At 36.3% G+C, this 20,086-nt stretch overlaps 1 protein-coding gene across 3 annotated transcripts in view; it reads right to left on the bottom strand.

Annotated features, from left to right (window-relative positions):
* hmcn1 (hemicentin 1) overlaps positions 1-19,765 on the bottom strand; it is a 108,147-nt gene extending 88,382 nt beyond the window's left edge. For all 3 annotated transcript variants that reach the window (XM_084432798.1, XM_084432800.1, XM_084432799.1), the window contains exons 1-3: positions 19,136-19,765; positions 2,577-2,647; positions 74-232 (exon numbers count right to left, since the gene is read on the bottom strand). In XM_084432798.1, the coding sequence (XP_084288924.1) occupies positions 74-232; positions 2,577-2,647; positions 19,136-19,385 (480 nt within the window). In that variant the 5' untranslated portion in view covers positions 19,386-19,765. The remainder of the gene's footprint in view (positions 1-73; positions 233-2,576; positions 2,648-19,135) is intronic.
* Between the last annotated feature and the right edge of the window lie 321 nt (positions 19,766-20,086).

Genomic DNA, 20,086 nt, shown 5'->3' with positions numbered 1-20,086 from the left:
GATATGTAATATGCTAATATGTAACAACCAAAACAGGCAAGATCTTTCAATAAAATCGAGAGAATGATTTGACCTGTGACTGTTTCTGCTGAATGAGCTGAAGAACGTCATGGGTCAACTTGTAGTCTTTTGATCGGGCATCCGTAAACACATAAATGTAGGACCCTGGTAGGGAGATTTCAAGGGCAATCTTGATGGCTCCAATGCTCATCTCTGGACAATCTCCACCTCCCTGAAACGATCCATAATTATTTGTCATTAAATCAACAATAATTATGTGGGGGGAAAAAACACAAAGAGCTGTCTATTATTTTATTTATTTTCTCTATTGCTAGGAGACATAAAGCTTGAGTTTTTAGGGAGGACAAGTCACTAAGGCTGAATTTATTTAAAACACAGTAAAACAGTAATATTGTTAAATATTATTTCAATTTAAAATAACAGCCAATACTCCCTGATCCAATAGAAGGTCACATGATCTTTCAGAAATCATTCTAATCATTTGGTGCTCAAAAAACATTTCTTATTATTATTATCAATATTGAAAGGTTTTGCTGCTTAATATTTTTCTGGAAACCATAATACATTTTTACAGGATTCTCTAATGAATAGAAAGTTCAAAAGAACAGGATTTATATAAAATAGAAATCTTTTGTGACATTATAAATGTCTTTACTGTTACGTTTGATTAATTTATTGCATCCTTGCTGAATAAAGGTAATCATTTCCAAACTTTTGAACAGTAGTGTATATATATATGGGATTTTCTGGCACATTAATTAGAACTTACAATTAATCCATTGTATTTTTAGTTAGCTACTCCAATTATCTGTCCATTTTCTTAACATTGCTGTAAATGGCAAATGCTGTCATTTGGAGACAGAGGGTTTTCTCAAAGGTTTCTTCCTCATTTATGTAGACATTCTACATTTTCCTTGCCACTCTTTACATTTATGCATTCTGGCATCCATCTAAAGCAACTTAAGCTAAATTCAAGGTATATATTTGGTCAGTTCTTACATTCCTAGTGGATCGAACCCAAGGCATTGATGTTGCTAGAACCATGCTCATCTGTTTGAGCTACAGTATTTCCTCTTACACTTGGCTTGCTCATTGTAACCCTATTTTTCTTTGCCTTTTATCTTCTTTATTTATCTTCTCTTCTCTGTCAAACTGATTTGGAACAATGTGTATTGTAAAAAGTGCTGCACAAATAAATCAAAATTAATGTGAGCACACAGTCAATGTGTTCTGTCGATGGAACATTCAGATTCCTCAAAGGCAGATATTCATCTTAATTGCAACAAGTTGGAAAAGGGCAACGAGCAGGTCAGACAGCAAATAGATTTGGCCTAATCATGAAAGTAGAAATGTACGGCATGCTGTAAAGCTTGTCATGGGAGTCATGCCTGCAACTGATGTTGACCTTGGAATGAAACGTGGAGCACAATCTTGGACCTAAATGGATGACTTCCAAGAGTTGTTAGAAACGTTCCTTCCTTTAAACCAACATGGATAAAAGTAAAATGTTTGTGTACATCAATGTATCTGATATAGGCATGTCTGTCTTTTCTCACATGGAGGGTTAAGATTCTTGTCTCCATGCGTTCCAGGGGGCACGTGTCTAAATGAAACATCTGGAAGCGAGTGATCTTTGCTTCTCTGTTCTTTACACAAACACATACACACACATACACGCACGCACACAGCAGATAGCAAACCCAAACATAGAACAATGAAAAGATTGTAGGAAAGGTTATGAAGGTTGTTCTCAAGAACTGGAAAAGACATTACCAGCAAACAGTGATTTAAGTAATTAATCCCTTTTACAAACTCCAAACAAACTACACCGAATCCTGCTCTGCTTGAACTTCTGCCTCAGAGAGAGAAATTTTTTTATTTGTTCCAATACAGAACTGCACTTAATCAGTGAGTCTGCATTTCCACTGCTTTGCCCCAAACAGCTGAGACAGATGCTGAGAGCGAGAAAAATACAAAGAAGATACTTTAGACTCATTCTGAGCAGACATTGCTTCCTTAATGGGTAGTCCATGTCAAACTGTTAACATGGCAATTCACCTCTGCAATCACATCAATCACAAAAACTAGGTCTGTCAATAATATAATAACGAGTTTTAAGATTTTCAACCACTATATAGAAATCTGAATGAACATCATAAATTAGAAAATTAAATATTGAATGTTAAAAACGTTCAAAATTATTGGGTTAATCTTTAATTAATATCTGTTAACTTTGAAATCCCTCAAAATCTTTTCTTTTTCTCTCAAAATTTCTTTGGACCCCGGATAACAATCTGGATCACTTGGAGAGTACATTGCTGACAAATCACAAAAGTGCTCATTCAAATCATTGTACCTGCCAGATATACTGTCATACAAGCCAAAAATGCCATGGGTGCAATACTTCAGTTTTGAACAGCAGAGTCACTATTCTCTATTGATTACAGTACAACATGTTTGCAGTCTTTATTTGCCAGTTAAGGCTCATTCTTGGACTAAATATGGATTCAAATAGAGCTGTGATAGTAAACCCAAAGTAAAGCGCATGAACTCACCTGGACGTAAAGCTCCCGCAGCTCATCCTGGAACTTCTTTGGATCTGTTGTTATTGTAATGGGTCCAATCTCTGCAGAAACACAATGATTGCTGTTAGAGGCAAAAATAAGCTGCTGGATCATGGTCAAATGACCTCATAGATCGAAGGATAAAAATGGGTTCTGTTTTGTCCACACAGATGCTAAATATTTGTGCTGGCAGCCAGTGGCGGATGTCTAGGATCAAGGGTCACAGTTGAACCGGGGTGACAGGGAGCTTCCTGTTCAGTGCCAGAAGGTTTTCTGAGACCTAAAAAAGGTCACAAAGATGCAGTGACAGAGAAATCTCATACATAGTGGCCAAAAGTGAGAACCTTATACTACATTGAGTTTGTGTCGCTTGTGCCCATATTACAAGCTTAAAGGCCAGACTAAGGTACAGATAAACTGTTATGTGAGTACATTTTAATAGTTTAATAATTGGACAAGGCAATTTCACAAGTTACATTTTAATTTATTTAATTGTGCAGTCCAAGTATAGAATTAATTGGCGTAGCATGCTGTGGTAGGTAACCCCGCTGGGTCTAACTGGCAGTGGCTCTGTTCTGAAAGACCAGCCTGTTCTCATTATGTTCCCATCAGCTGTTCTCCTTCATAATAGGAAAGACCTTATAACTCAGGTATGCTCTTCTGTCAGCGGCGAGAGAGTCTGGCGTGAGGTCATTGTGCTGCGGTTGCCTGTGTCAGTGTGCAAGGCCAATGACTTTGTGTGCTGTTTCTAAAGCCATGTTGTCTCTGCTTTCCAGCTTTCTTTCTTTGTTCAAGGTTTGATGAGCTGTAAAACTGTTAAACATGTTTTTTCCCAAGGAAGCTTAAAAGATAACTATAGTGGTGCCAAGACGACAGCCTGTACTGAACTTAACAAATCACACACAACATTCATACACATTGCAATCAGGCACATATTTAATAACACAAAATAGTCACATTAGTATGATTATTTTGTTAAACGCAGGGAGAATTTCAAACAAATAGTCTATAAAAGGGAAGCTTTTCCCAAACCACTCAGCAAATACATCCCCTTTAAATCAAATCAAAAGCATTTTATGTTGAAGAAGTCAGAAAGTGCATTAGAGTCCAAAAAATACAAATTTCTTGACACAAAAATTATAGGGGCTGTGCAAGAGAGACTCTAATATATTTTTCATGCATTCAGTATCTCTGAAGTGTATTTTGATATTACCATCTTCAGCAAATAAAAATGTATAACTGTTTTTTTATGGTTTGCTTTTAGTTTATGGTGAACAAAGAATAACACTGTATAAACAAATGCTTGCAGAACTCTAAAATCTCCCTCGAGAGAGATCATTTCAGAGCGACCATATTTTGGCAGTGTGAGAAACCCTTGAAGTGTAGAAAAAGAACATTTAGGCGATCAAAGCCATGTTTAAGAGTAACAGGATAGTAATTTTGACTGCTGTGCATGCTGAACTGCCTTTCAAGTGAATGCTTTCATGAATGGAAAGGTTTACACAGTCCTGGGACGTTTCTCTCGATTACAGAGTTTTATCTTAGCAGCCTGGGCACTGATCTTCTTTTACCTCTCCTCTGACCTAAGAGCAGCATCACAGTTAAAGGGAACCGGGGCAAAAAGTACATGGAAACAAAAACAAAAAGAAGCAGATAAATGGTAACATGCTATGAGGGCTCTTAAATGCCAGTTGCATTTCCTTTGAAAAGGCAAAAAATTAATGACAATTCATTTTGGAAGACATTTAGGAGAAGGATAGTCAAAAAGTGATGCATTTAAGATCATGGAGCATAAAAGAGAGGAAAGACCTTATAGAACCTGGGAACAGAAATTAACCATAATAAAAAGTAAGAGGAAGTGATATATTTAAGCTATTTGATTTTTGGTCAGTTTAGATCATTAAAAGAAACAGCCAAAGCATTTTCTCATGAGACATGTTTGCAGTTAGCATTTAACATTCAAGTGGTCATAGTATGAGCATATTTACCTTGATCTTTTGAGGAAAAAAATTTCACAAAAACAATGTAAGCTCCAGAAGTTTCAGAATTGCCTTTGAACAGATTAAGGCAAGACACTACAGGTGAATAGGGTAAAATTTGTAACTAGCAGATATCACCATGAAACTTTCCCAGTTGATTACTTGCATTAAGATGAGAAAAAAAATGTATTACAAGTTTTCTGTAATTTAATGTTTAAATATGCAAATTAGGCATTATCTAATTAAATATGCGCTAATGTGCATATATAAAAAATAACGAAATCTGAGTATTGGATAAAGCCAGGTTCAAAATAATTTTTTCATTGTGTTCACATATTAGATGGGGAAAAAAATACAAAGGGATTTATGAATATCTACTTTTGTTATCCTGTAAATCAGAATATACTCTCAATAGCCTTAAAAAATTGATTTTCGCCATGTTTTTTGGAATAAAATGTTATATAAATCAGGCTAGGAATAATATATTTACAAATCCCTCGGTAAATGTCTTCATAATATAACTAGGTACAAGACTGGAAAGTTTGGTGTATATAGGTGCTACTCAAGTGGAGATTTCGGACTTGGAGTATGAGAGAAAAGTCATTTTGAGAAAACGGGTTTTAAAGATTTATATCAGCCAATGAGATTGCGCATTTAGAGTTAAATCCCCCCTTTTACTTTCACGATTGGTTGCTGATAAAAAGGAAATAACCATATTTGGATCCGACAGCATTGTACAGGAGAGAGAGAGAGCTTTCTAACGGTGTATGTGATGACAGGTTGCAGGCAGCGATCGCAGAGCAGCGGGATGATTTAGAACGCCAACTTTTGTTGAATTTATGAGAAATCTACAGACACAAACAGACAAAGAGTAGTAAAATAAAGACCTAAATGTGTATTTCGGACTTTTTTTCACCAGAAGTCTGAAAGAAGACATGTTATTGAAGACAAATATCCCAAAATCTCAAAATTGACCAGTGAAAAAAAACACAATGTTTTTTCCTGCCGTGTCTCGCCTTAACACAAGAAAAAAAGGTTTGGTGGCAAAGTCTCACAAAGAGAGGTTATTAAACTAAACAGACCTAGAAATGCTATCCCTATGCTCTCTGCCTTCTATTATTATTATTAAAATATCATTTTCAAAAATAAAAGGTTTACTTCACTAAAGGCCAAATTATTTCAGCTTGTCCGTCTAAATGAGAAATTAAGGAAAACGCTTAAAAAGAGATGGATGGAGCCTGGGAAACCACTGTGGAAGTTGAGTTACTAAGCCTCCACCACATCTATCCTGCCAAAGACCAGAGAGTTTATATAGATGTGGAAGCAATCATATTAACAGCCCTGAACATTTGTTTTCATCTCTTTTATTCCAGCAATCAAGAGAATCTGAATTAAACTCATTATGTACTATGAAATTGAATGATTAAGAGCATCAGATGCTGTTTATGCTCCAGGGATAAACATGTTGCATTTATTACGGGGCACTGACCACAATGACAATACTACGATGCCAGTGTAGATAGTTGAAATTATTGTTTCACTGCTGTGGCACTTTTATGAGATCATCCTCTATTTTTTAAAATGTTCACATAGAAGTCTTTCTGTAGAAATTTCCTTTACATCTCATTTTGTTGGTAGATCCAAGATGGGACATTTGATTACCATATTTATTATTTTTGTTTTGGATCATATCTTTAGAACCCTAATTGCTACAAATTCAATTATTATTTCCCCTGAACCCTTGAGTCCAGCTCTACAAGATTTCATTTCTGCCTATAACATTTTCCTATAAAGATTTTCTTAAAACTCTACTTTTTCAAACTCCTCCTAGGCCATTAGGCTGATCTTCCCCAAAATAGGCACACAGCAGCTAGGGACAGTGCTGGCAAAAATGTATCAAAAGAACTTTGATTAATTGAAGTATTGCAAAGATAGAAGCTAACAGCAAATCTGAATGGCCTACTGTTATGAAAATTTATATATTTGTACATTGTGTGAAAACACAGGATAAGGAGGACTCTTTTAAGCCTAATGTTTTTCCTCTGAATGGAAATAAATGCATAGATCTAATTAATTTGTATAACTGTATAATTTGTATACTGCTGTACATTTCAAATGAAAATACCATTTTATGTCTTTGTCACAATAATAATAATTGTAATAATAAAGTGCCTTGAGATAAATGCTTCAGATAAATAAAGTTTTGAGCTGCAAATCTTCACATTTATTTAAAATTGTCCTGTACTCCTGTCCAAGTTTTTCATTTAAATTTAAATGTTGAATATGAGTTCACACATACACCACATCTATTTTGATCAAACCCATTCAACTGGATCGCTAAATCATTCACATGGGCCATTGGTGCTTGGACCCCGATGATTGCTGCTTGCGGCTATATTTCTAAATTGTAGTTACACAGGTCAGCAATCAAGTCCAAAAATAACATAATGAATACACCAAATTACTAACAGAATTGACATCATGCATTGTTAAACATGCGGAGGAAATAACAGTAATAAAATGTTTAAAAACATCCCCTTACAGCAAATATTCAGCATCTTGCCAGGAAACTACAAAAACAGTAAGCCTTTGTAAGAAAGGGAGAAAAAAAATATGCCTGATGAAAAGGAACAGTTCAACATGCGCCGGGATTGCCTCCACATCACCACAACCAGTGTTCAGGATAAACTCACCAAACTCCAAACCCTAGAGTGATTCATACATGCTGAAACACCTATAGCATGGAGTATAGAGACAAAACAAAATGCAATTTAGCTGACACTGAAGCCTTCACATAAGATATTTACAAATTGTGTGTTAATGATATAGAACAGAAGCTATTGCTGACAACTTCAGAATGCAAGTGACTACACTTGGTTCAGGGGTCTAAAAACCAATCTGTTTCTAATTTAGGCCAGTAGCATGATTGGTTTGGACTTGGGTTGGGCGTATGTCATTGGCTAAGGAAGGCTTAGGGTTTCCAGAAGGCGCTCTCTGGAGGAGTGTCCAAAACTTGATTGACACCTTAGAATGGCTGTTGATGCGACAGCACCCCATAAAAGTGTCGAAATAGGTCAAGATGCTTCCTTCAAGATGTGACTACAGCTGCCGCCAGCACAACAAAAAACTAATAAATAATCAGAACTTAAGGGTGTGCAAAACATAAATGGTTTGTACTGAATATCAAAGGATATAATTAAAGTCTATTATAAGACAAAAGCTTATTATTCCCCCCAAAGTACGTAATCAGCCATTATACAACTATATACAAGATGAGGAGGGAATATAAAGAGGGACAAGATTTCTGAAGTAAAAAAATATCCAAAAAACTTGCATTGAAGGAGACATGTGTAGGAGACTTTTCACAGAGACTTGGAGGTGGGCTCTTTTGTCGATTTGGTTCAGTAAACAACCACCTAGCAGCCACCCAAAACACCCTGCCAACCACAAAGAACAACTTACAATACCCTAGAATCGTGGCAACATGTTATACATGGGCAAGCACCACAAAATGTGTTCAGAAAATACACAAACCTACTTTAATTACATTGTGTTCCGAGTGAGGAACTGCAAAAGCAGATGAAGACAGTTATTACATACTACAGTATTTAAAAAAAAGTCATTTTCAATTGATATACTACCTTTCAAAAGCTTGAGATGAAAACGATTTTTTAGGAAATTAATACTTTTATTTAACAAGGATTAAGTTGATCAAAAGTGACAGTAAAGACATTTATAATGTTACAAACGATTTCTATTTGAAATAAATGCTTTTCTTTTGAACCTTCTATTCAAAGAATCCTAAAAAACAATTATCACCGTTTCCACAAAATATTAAGCATAATATTGGTTTCTTAACCTGTTAAGCGTTGCCAGTGCGTCGGCGCACTGAAGCGTTATTTATTTATTTAATTCAAAATTACTATCAGATTTTATGTTATACCTTGACAAACTATACATAATTAAAAAGATATAATACTCAAGTTTCAGTATTTGACCACTATTGTATTCTGAGAAACTCATAGTGACAGTTATGTCTTAATTTGTGTCAGGAGTTATGAAATGAAAAAATGAGTCGATACCTTTAATATGAATTATGCGCGTCAGCCGCTTTCATTCATAAAAAACTCCGTGCTGTCGTCATGACAGCGATAAACAAAACAACGTGCCTCAGGGCTTTAGCTCAAAAATGTGCAGATTTGGAGAAATATTGATAGATTCTCATAGATTTACATCATATTTCTATAGACAGGAATAATATTTATTGAATTTATACCCAAATGCGTCGATGTAATCTTTATGAGCGTTTGGTACTTTGATACTGTGTTTTTTAATTCATACCAATAGCCTGAGGGCGCTATATGCACAATTATAGTCCATATATGGAACATGAAGAAGAGCCATGATCATGTGACATTCCAGGACGTTAAAAATAAAGTCATTTGACATGGTCTTGAAAAACATTGAACTATATCCAGAGTTTTGGACTTATTATCTTCAGATTTTAAACATAAAATGTTTAGACATGTGGCTTTAGCTATAATGCATTTCTAGATTGCTACAGTGCCAACTTCAATTTTATTTTCATGAGGATGTTTCATAAAAAATAATTTCTAATAACTTTACAAAACTTTGAAGCTATTTATAATAATTTTTTTCATTATGACAATAATTAATTCTACATTTACAATAAACTGCCAGGTGTCAGCTTTCAAATGAGATCATACTTGTGCTTTTAGTACAAAGGGTTCATGAACTGTATGTGTTTCAGTTTGGGTATGTCATTTCTGGGGATTTTTCAAAAGTGGGGTTGCAGCTTAACAGGTTAAACACCAAATCAGCATATTAGAATGATTTCTGAAGGATGATTTCTTTGTCTTTCTACCTCAATAACAAACTATGCTGTCTTTAAAATACACAAGTAAACCTCACACAAGTGGGAAAGGTCCATTGAGCAAAATGTTCTTCCCAACATGCACTGCTGCTGGATACTCAGAAGGTTTATTGACAGTGAGCGTAATTGACAGTGTCTGACTGTCTAAAAGTCTCTTGTTTGACTTTTTACTCAAGATTTGACTCAACGGCTCATATTTAGAAGAGTTAAAATAAGTTAAAACAGTTAAAATAAGAGTAAACTTTACACACAGTTTATGTCATATGCTAAAAAAAATGAGTCTGGACCATGTTCAAAGTTTCTTGGTCCTTTTCTTGAGCAATGCTTCACTATAAATCAGCTCATCTCAGCAACATATGAATGGTATCTACATAACATGTGGCTTCTATTACTCTCAACATACAATAATTCAAAAAGCAGAAACATTGGCTGCAATGTAAGGCTGCTGGCCCTAACATATAGAGTGGTGGTTGATGTACATTTGTTTTTAAGCCTTGCCAAGTCACTGGTTGCATAACTTTCTCATGACATAAATGGACTTAACTGAATTGTAAGATGCAAACGCTGTTGGTTTATAATTGTGACCAAAGTAATGATGTATATCTGGATAACATAGCTGCACAAAGTTTTGTTAAAAATGCGAGATCTTTGAAAAGCAAGGCTGTCCCAAGTGTACTGGCATCATCAGCTTGAATAAGATGAATGTGACAAACAAATCACTCACATTTTGCTAATATCACCGGTTTTACAGCAAAAGTTGATCCAGTTTTGGTACAGTATGAGCTTGTTAATGGCAATGGCAAGTGTAATGGAATCCAACTGTAAATTGGTGCAAAGCATTTGTCAATATTCATATGAGCCCAAAAGGGCCAACGAAAAACAAAACAAAAATATTGTTGAACCACTTCATATGATGTAAAGTGCATAAACTCACAACAAATGTTGCTCTGATGTAAAGTACATTTGTTTCATTATGTCAGATATCTTATAGACAAAGACCTGGCACCATTGGCCGAATCATCGACCACACACATGCTCCGCTCACTCAAAACCACAAACCCAGAGAGGTCTCAGTCTAACCATCCATTTCCTCACACTTCTCTCAGCCTCCCACCACAAAACTTTCAGCAGGTTGGCCTCTAAAGAAAAGCCTAAACTGAAGGTCAGAAGGTCTCCATCGCATGCTTTGTAAAACCAAAAGTCAGACCAAAGATCATAACACAGACACAGCAGATGCTGACATGCCAGCTGGGAGCTGAGTGGCGTTTTTTCAGCCGCTCAGGAAATGTTTCGGCAGTGAGACGGCGACTCCCCTGGGAGAAAAAAATGGGAAGACAGAGAGGGATGAAGAAAGACAGGAATAGACAGACCCAGAAAGGAATGCAAATCAGGGGTCGAGAGCAGGGGAGAGATGAAAAAAGACATGAAAGCTAATCAAATCTGTGAAAAGGACAGAAAATCATTAAGAAGAAATCTCTTGCTACTTCCAATCTTTCAAAATGTTTTTCTAGGAATACTAGACATTTTAATGATGTAAAAACAAATATTTAATGTTTTTTTTAAACATTTTAAAACAAGAAGGTCTCACTTCTTGACAGCACTTCAGCTGTTGTCTTTTTGTAAACTACCCATGTCACGTCAGATGCAGTATAAAGCTGGATTTCATTCGGATGAGACAAGTTTTCCCCTGAGGAGGATGTCAGGTAAATGAGCCTTTAACATACATGCTTAATTCTGAATTGGAACATGTCAGTGTTTTTCCTCACACAGCCTCCATAAAATTTACTAAACAAATTACTTACTGATTTTCAACTAATTTAAAGCTCCTCTGAGAAATCTAACTCCGGTCGGATTTAGGAAGGTCTGTGATTGTGTGTATAATTTTTTCACTTCTCATTTATTTTGACCTTTGTCAAACTGTAACTAAAGCTAAATGTCTTGTTCCATCTCATTATGGATGTGGACATTCCCCCCGAATTTCTGGGTTAAAAAAACAAAAACAAAGATATTTGGTGACATTTACTGCTGGCTTCACATCCAATGAAAACAGTCAATTAAATAAATAACCTAATCACAGGCTGCTCAGAATGACCACTGTTGTTGCACCATTAATTATATTCATAATTGTATAATTATATCTTATGTATAGGACTTAATCATTGCAATGGTTTTTTTTTATGTATACATCCATACTCCAATAGTAATTAGTGGTCAACTGGTATAGCCTAGGTATTTTGATAGCCTATGCTACATTAATTTTACATACAGTACAGAGGGACTATGACATAAGTATGACTTGGCAGCATATAGGGCAGCAGGAAAATTGTACCTGCGAGTGCAACCACTATTAGTAATACCGTAATTACAGAGATTCTAATCCCATCCAAATCAGTACATGAAATCACCAACATCCCACAGTATGCTAATAATCGTAAAACAAAAGTAATTTAAAACCCAATCAGAATGGGGTTTTTTTTGTGCAAACAAAGCATTTGCGTCGCTTCACAGGTTAAACCAGGTTAAACCACTGGAGTCACATGGATTACCTTAATGATGTCTTTCCTATCGTTCTGGACCTTGAATGTGGTAGTTGCGTTGCTCCCAATGGAGGGACAGAAAGCTCTCGGATTTCATAAAAAATATCTTCATTTGTGTTCCGAAGATGAAAGAAAGTCTTACGGGTTTGGAACGACATGAGGGTGAGTAATTAATGACAGAATTTTCTTTTCTGGGTAAAATAATCCTTTAAGAGAGCTCTGACGACAGAAGAGAAGCATGCCACATGCTTCATTTCGAACAAAAATGTACCCATTTCACATGCTTGATAGAAAAAAACCTGTTATTATTTTGAATAGATAAATATAGACTCACATCATCCAAAATCATGTCACTAAACAGGGTTGGCACAAACAGACTCCATTAATACAAATCAAATGAGTCACCCAATCAGAGCAAAAAACTGAAATAAGTTTTGATCATAATAAACAGCTGTGAAGTGCTGAGTAATCAACTCCTTAGAGCCTAGCGTGTTTTGAGAAATGCTTTCACATTGACTATTTTTGACATGGAATTGCATATAGGTTGTTTGCACACAATTTTTATATACGAGGCCCCAGGACAGTCAGATCAGTGGTGTTCCCTTTAAATTCCCTTAAAGTCACTATGAAATCACAATTGACAATGCTTATTTTTTAATGGAATATTGCAGTATATATTATAAATTACGTATCCGTGCACAATGTGCACATCATTATTCTTTTTAATTCATATGCTCTCATAATCTTTAATCAAAATAACTTCCCCTCCTTCTTGGTTAGTTCATCTTTTCTCTTCTCTGATGACGTGTTTACTGGCACGAGGGCAGGGCAACCTGTCACTCACATGAGATCACAGCAATAGCAAACCACAATGATACAACGATCCAATCATTTCCCCATGGACAAAATCAAGTCCTGCCCTACATTTTTGCTTGTTTGAATAGCCGTTTTATTCGGATTTACGTCACAATACAGAAGAAGTGACACTACTTCCTAAAAATAAATGTCCTCAACAGAAAACAAACATGAGCTGGTGGGTCTCAGGTGAATTAAATGGTAGGATGATCATGCTAATGTAATGTTAATATTGCCTTGATTCTTCTCTCCAGATCTCCGGAATTGAACTCTATATATGTAATGTAGATCTACCAGTTTAGACCTGTAAGACAATTTAGGTTGTACTGTAGGTTGAAACTAAAATTGACAAAATAACTTTTAAAGATTTCTCAAACTTTGGTATTTAATAGTAATATAACCTACTTAAACATCTAAACTTCAAATTAAAACAACTGGTAGATTATGATGCCCTAAAAAGTTCACTTAGTAGAACAGTAGAACTAAGAAAAATTTTAACTAAGCATAATTGAGCCAAACATATCTGTCAGATCATATTCTAACATCCCCAATTTCATCCATAAATCAACTTTGTGTACAGTGTGTATTTTGACTTTGTAGGGAAGTATGGCTCAATGAGGTATTTATCTAGTAATTTTAAAAGTGTATGCTTGATATCAAAGTAGTTCAATAAAAAAAGCATAAGCAACTATTTGGCCTGAAGCAAGTGAAACTTCTCAACATCTGAAAAAGCGCCTATGATTTTCCACCGACTTATAGCAGCTACTAATGCAATTATGCTCTAATGATATCCATGTTTGTCTTTCAAACATCTTAAAATCATACTCGGGCCAAATGTCGTCTTTTGCCCTTTCATCTTTCATTCCAAACTCATCTCAAGTTCAACATCCCAGCAGACTTCGACCTTTGCGCTGCACCAGTCACAAAAGGTCACAGAATCTCTCCGAGTCCAATCAAAACAAAAGAAAGCGCAATCAACGGTCAAATATATGGTCACAATCTAGATGGAATCCCAAGAAATGCAGCAAATAGTTCATAATACTTGTAGTTTACTACTGTTCAAAAGTTTGTAGTCAGTAAGATTTTTTTTATATTTTTGAAAGAAGTCTCTTATGCTCACCAAGGCTGCATTTATTTAATCATAAATGCAGTAAAAAACAGTACTATTGTGAAATATTATTACAATTTAAAATAATAATAGTTTTAAGTGCTTTACAGTTACTACATTTTAGATGTTTTTACAGTCACTTTTGATCAATTTAATGTGTCCTTGCGGAATTAAAAAAAACCTTTTGATATATGTCGAGCCCCCATATAAACATTAGGTTGTTTGAATAGTTTTAAGTGCTTAACAGTAACTACTGGGTACAGTAGCACTTTTTTGAAAATGGCTCTTTGTGTAACACCTGAGGCACTGGAATCAGAGCACGCACTGTTCTCAAATTAGAGAGTGTAATATTATTCTCTCCTCATCATTGAAGAGATGAAACAGAAGAATTACACCATACACCACCGTATTCTGAAAGCCCATTTAACCCACCCCACCCACCGTCACAAATTCCAGCCTAATGGCATCATTACGGGCTGTGTTCATGCCAATCCCCTTGTAATCTTATTCCGAGATGAATGATGCTTCTAAAGACGAGCACCAAAAGGGTCAAAGAGCTGTTTAGTTGAGGAATGAGCTTTGAAAATGTTAATAGCATTGCACGCATCAATGTTCCTCCTATCCCGTTTTGAAACAGTGGTAACTGGTCTAACTATAGGGAGCAGATGCGACCAATCAGAGTGAAGAGAGCTGCAATGCTCCTTACAATTATTTAGGTGATTATCAACAAGTTGTAAGCATGTCAGCATAAGCGTAGCTTGACATTTGAGCTTGAGGGGCCAAACCAAGCCAATTTAGTCAGTCACGCTTTTAAAAACATTTTATATTTTCTATTAGCCTGGGTGCCAGCCCGAACCCCGCCCACAACATTTTTTGGTCGGGAAGTTCGGTCTGGACTCGCTCCGTTGAGGAGCTATTATGCCCGAACAAAAATTGTTCGGACCAATCAAATTGTCAGGGCGGGCTTTATACGATGATGGACAGATGAGCAACGGTAACGTAATCATCCACGTCACCAAAGAGCGCTTGATTTGAATTAGTTTACAACAAAGACGACTGCTGCTGGAGAATTGAGATTTCACGAGTTCACGAGTTCACATTTACAAATAAGTCGATAGAATAAATGCGTATATGACGTGCTGTCCGAGGAGAGGGCTGTGGGCTCGGTAGCCATACTCCCCCCGTATTCCTGGTTGTGAGAGAACAAGACAAGAGTGAGGATTCGGGGTGGTGGAGGGATGCTGAAAAACTGTCAAGGAGTGTTAGGTAAGTTTACAGAGTGAATATGCTTCCTCATGCTGATAGATAGACATGGTATTGTTTGATGACAAGTTGATATTGGATTGATTATTTGTACGTGCTCCTCCCGAACTTTGTTTATGAAACATCATGTGTAGATTCCGCCATCGCGTCTGTTATAGAAGATATCGACAGCGCATTCATTTTAAAAGAGGAACAGAGAGCCGCGACATTTTGTTGGTTGAAAATATGAATGAAGAACGTATGCGTCATTTACTCCGTTGCTCTGATTGGTTGTAGGTCTATCCAATTGAGTGCAGAGTTTTTTTTTTTCCTGGTTCGGTTGAGACACACCCCATAATCAAATCTCTATGGAGAAGTATCAGACTCACATTCTGACTAGAATCTGAGTATGACGACGTCAGGCTAATTTTCTATAGTAAATTTATAAATTCACACCATTTAAGTGGCAGGCTACCATTTAAGTGGTTTACTGATTACGTAGAGCCGCAGCATGCATGAAGTACATCTATTTTTGCAGGGCTAACAATAAACACATTGAAAATAATCCTACATGTTTGTCAACCGAATTTCAAAGTAGGAGTGATTTAAAACAGATATCTGTTGGGCATGATTAAAGTTAAATGCACAATAACAGGCACACAAACACTTCATATTTATAAAATCTTACTGAAAATGGCCAATTAATCAGTTTATATTCTAAAATCTATGTTTACGTTTTGTTCTTTTTGAATTAAATAACATTTGGATGTAAATGGTCCTCTTCCTGACAGTAATGCAAAAGCCGCCAAGTGTCCTGTGGATCACCTTTATGAGATTGTCTGGGTCTGGAGTCATCAAGCACAGCATCAGCATCTGCCTTTATTTTGGTTAGGTCCAGATTTATTTGCAGTTGTTGTACGTTATAAACACAGCAGGTTAGGCATAGGCAAGCAACAACTTCTTACGCAAATGAGATTGGGGGAGGCATTAGGGGTTGATTTGATTTATTAATTTAATTACAAACTAACCATTTATAATGTATTAAAATAACTACATTATTTGCATAATACTTTTGAGTTGAAAATATTAATAAAAAAAAAATGTGTAAAATCTTTCAGGCCCCCCTGCTCCCCCCACAAGCTACGCTAATGCATGTGAGTGTTCATTCACAAAGCACGCTGTCAAACTATTTGGTCAGTTCAGCTATTTTTAATTGCGACGCAATGTAGAAAGATAGTGAGATAAAGCTCATACCAAAACAGCTGATTCTTTTTCTTTTACTACAGAAAAAAAAACAAAGGGAACTATTTGCTTTGGAAGCGACAGGTGACAGATATTCATATCCACCCAGCTGCCATCATTAGGATCTTCAGGAACCTGGAAAAATTCAGCCTGGCGTCTGTAGTAATGATCCCATAAGAATGCCAATTCTGCTTATTCTCTGTCTGAAGGTTATATTATTTGTCACGACATTTCCTGACAGTTTTAAGACAATTTCCTGATTGTCTCTGATCTGACTCTCCAGCTCCCTAAAGCTTGTCCAGAACCTTTGGACATTCAAAGCGCGCACATAATAATATGATTTAAAAAGTACTAATGAAAATGCAAAACCTTGAAAAGAGTGAGAAATTGTGTGAGAAATAGTTTTAGTATTAAGTCACCGACAGTGTTATCTTGGCCCAAAATCACACACATTTAAATACATGCAAGTTAAGGAACTAGATTACAACGATATTTACAGGTCTATATGTGTGTGTACTTGTAAATGCACGGTATGCGTGTGTGGGAAGTACATCACTGGACTCTCAGGAAAGCAGTAGCATAGGGAGCATGTGGCCACACACTGCTCAATGGGCCAACTGCTCTTTAAAAGATCTATGGACATCTGAAACTCATTGAAACCTTCACTGACTATTAACCCTTATTCAGTGCCCAAGGGACTTTCTATTTCCTCTTCCAGGTTACAGTCAAGAGAGTTACTAGAGGATTAAGCTTTTTAGCCTCTATGCATGAGTTTTATCCACACATACTTCAGTATGGCCTGAATAAATCAATCAACCTACCAACCAACCAACCTTTATATGTTTACTTGGGTTGGATGGTTAATCAAACAAATAAAAACAATGGACCCAAATGTCTGACTAACAGGTAGGACAACTCAACTAGGCTTTTCCCTTACCATTCTAATCCATAGCCAATAATTGGTGGTTGGTTAGATATTGATTTACTACTGAAATTCCTTGAGAATTGTGGCTAAATCTGAAGCCAAATGTGCTAAATGACCTAATTAATATTCATTTAAATACATTCAAATATATACACAGAACCAGCAGTTAACAGAGTTTGATCCAAACCTTCCTATCCTGGGAGCAGGGTTGTTTTTTGATTTATGCAATAAAAAACATGGACACTATCCAGAAATCCACTTGCAGATTGACAATTTCTTGACAAACAAGCTGCTCATGTTATGTGTTGTCTAAATAATGCATATTCCACTCCTTTGGCCGCATCACCCATCTGCAAGGCTTCGTAAAACGATCTACAATAATGCAAACAAACAGATGACAGCCTGATTTCAGTACATGATTGCACACATCTGGAATACTGATTTACTGATTTTGCGAAGGAACAGGCAATCTTATGCTCCCTCTCCCTCTCTAAGAGACTTCTTTTGTGTTGCAAATCTTTCGGTTTAGTTACAGTGGACAGTGCATTCTGAAGCAATAACCAGATACAGAGTGCATCTTGAAAGAAATTCCTGAGCGCCCCAAGGAGTGGATGGAAAATGTATTTGGCATGCTGCATTTGGACACACTAGGTCAGATTCAGGTTGGAACGAAGAAGGGGGAGGCTTTACATCTCTTGAGACAATCCTTTCTTTTGAGACTCTCTCTCACTCTTCGAAGACGTTTGGAGAGTCTAGATACATCGTTTTGTATCCTTAGTACCATATTAACCACAAGATGTTACCTACCCTGCAATTTTATCATGCCATTTTCTCTTTTAGACTTTGTTTAGATTAGAGATGTGAACTTGCCTTTGTACTTGAACTAATTACAAAGCCAAAATACATCCATCTCCTCTGTTCATATGACAGAGAAAAATAAAGTGTGAGTCATTTCATCCTCATTTTAGGCAAATCAAATGTGCATGCAACATATTGAATCTCAACCCATGTCTCTCTATTGAGAAAATACCTAATTATTACAACTATTAGAGTATTTAACTGTCCTGTACAGTCATTAAAGTGTGACTGCACTAGCAGGTTTTCAGATGCTTCCAAGGTCGTTCCGCCTGGATAGATGGAATGATAATGACAGTGAATTCAGAACATAGAACATCTGGGCACTACAAACAATGCTTTGATACCTCCTGTAGGTGTGAGATACTCCAGCATGAAGCAACTCTCAGCAAACTAACAGATTTGTCATGGTTCTGGCAACAAGTCCCTCTTTTAGAAGAGCTACATGTGTAAACATCCTTAAAACAAGATACATTTACTTGACAAACAAAGTTGTGTAGCACAATACTTTATTTTCAGAGAATATGTAGTTATTTTCTACTTCATCATCAAAATGATTAGTTTTCTTGTTTAAAGAATAAACCAAACTAAACTGCATTAGATTTATGCTTAAACAATAAATAAATAAAAATAATATACTCCTATATACTCTCTAACAAGTCTTAATATCTAACGAAACTGAGATTTTCAAGTTAATGTATCTTGTTTGATGTGTAGATGTTTTACTGGAAAACACAGTAGACTATATGATTTTTTTTAAGTTCTCTATAGGGAGAAAGAAATAGGTTATCCTAAATCAAGCAAAACATTTCCTATCTGCCCTAAGAATAAGTAGCCTACGAACGAGAGTTTTGTCCAAAAGGGCAAAAAGAATAACGGAAAATAACGAAAGGTCATTTGCGTTTTGATATACCTGGGTCATGAAAAGGCACCAAGGCGAAGTTGTACAGAGATCTCTGAGGTCTGCTGAGGGATGTTTCCAAAATCTTCGATGCTCCTTCAATAACTTGCACTAAATCATCGTACATGGAGCCTGTGACATCAAACACAAACGCCAAGGTAGACGCTCCCTCAGGGATTTCTTCATTTGTGTCCTGGGCTGCTGATAAAACGTTAAGAACTATTATCAGACCAAGAAAAAACGGCGAAGGTCTCAAGTCCATCTTGAGATTTCCAACTGCTCCTCGGCAAAAAAAATAAAAAATAACCTCGACCGAAAAATAAATCAGCGACGAGCTAAAGGAAATTGACAAGACATTGATTCGAAATGTCAACACGGGAACTTGTGGGAAAAAGTAAAGTCTTTGGGGAGACAAAAATGTGAGGAAAAGATTCAGAGTCGGATTTCTCCTGACAGTCGCATGCGCGAGGATGCTTGGAGTTTGTTTTAGTGCGCGCGCGTCCTTCTCCTCTGAAGTTTCTCAACAAACTGTCGCCTTTACAAACGCTGATCCACTATTAACTTCTTTTCACCAGACGCGTCACGCGAGACAACAAGCACCTCAGGAAAACACTGACTCGCCGTATTAAGAATCTGCACTCTGATTGGTTCACAGCTCTTTTGGGGTCTCGGGGGTCCGTGCGTATTGACAGACATATTTATGGGCGTACATTTCATGGGGTCTCTATATAAGAAACCAATTTTAAAAAAGCAGATGCTAAAACGAAACAATTAATAACAATACACAATAAACATGAAGAATTAAATTGAAATATACTTGTCCCTCTTACAGATGATTAAATGAATGCACTACAATAATGTGATGTAAAACATTACAGAAAATCATGATACTGAACAAATAAACACTCAAAAGGCTACATTGTAAAAAGTCATAAAACAATAAATACCAGTAAAGAATAATAC

This window comes from Rutilus rutilus (assembly GCF_951802725.1).
Source record: "Rutilus rutilus genome assembly, chromosome: 15".
Taxonomy (NCBI): Eukaryota; Metazoa; Chordata; class Actinopteri; order Cypriniformes; family Leuciscidae; genus Rutilus; species Rutilus rutilus.
Note: the sequence above shows the minus strand (reverse complement) of the source record. Positions and strands in the feature narration are given on the sequence as shown.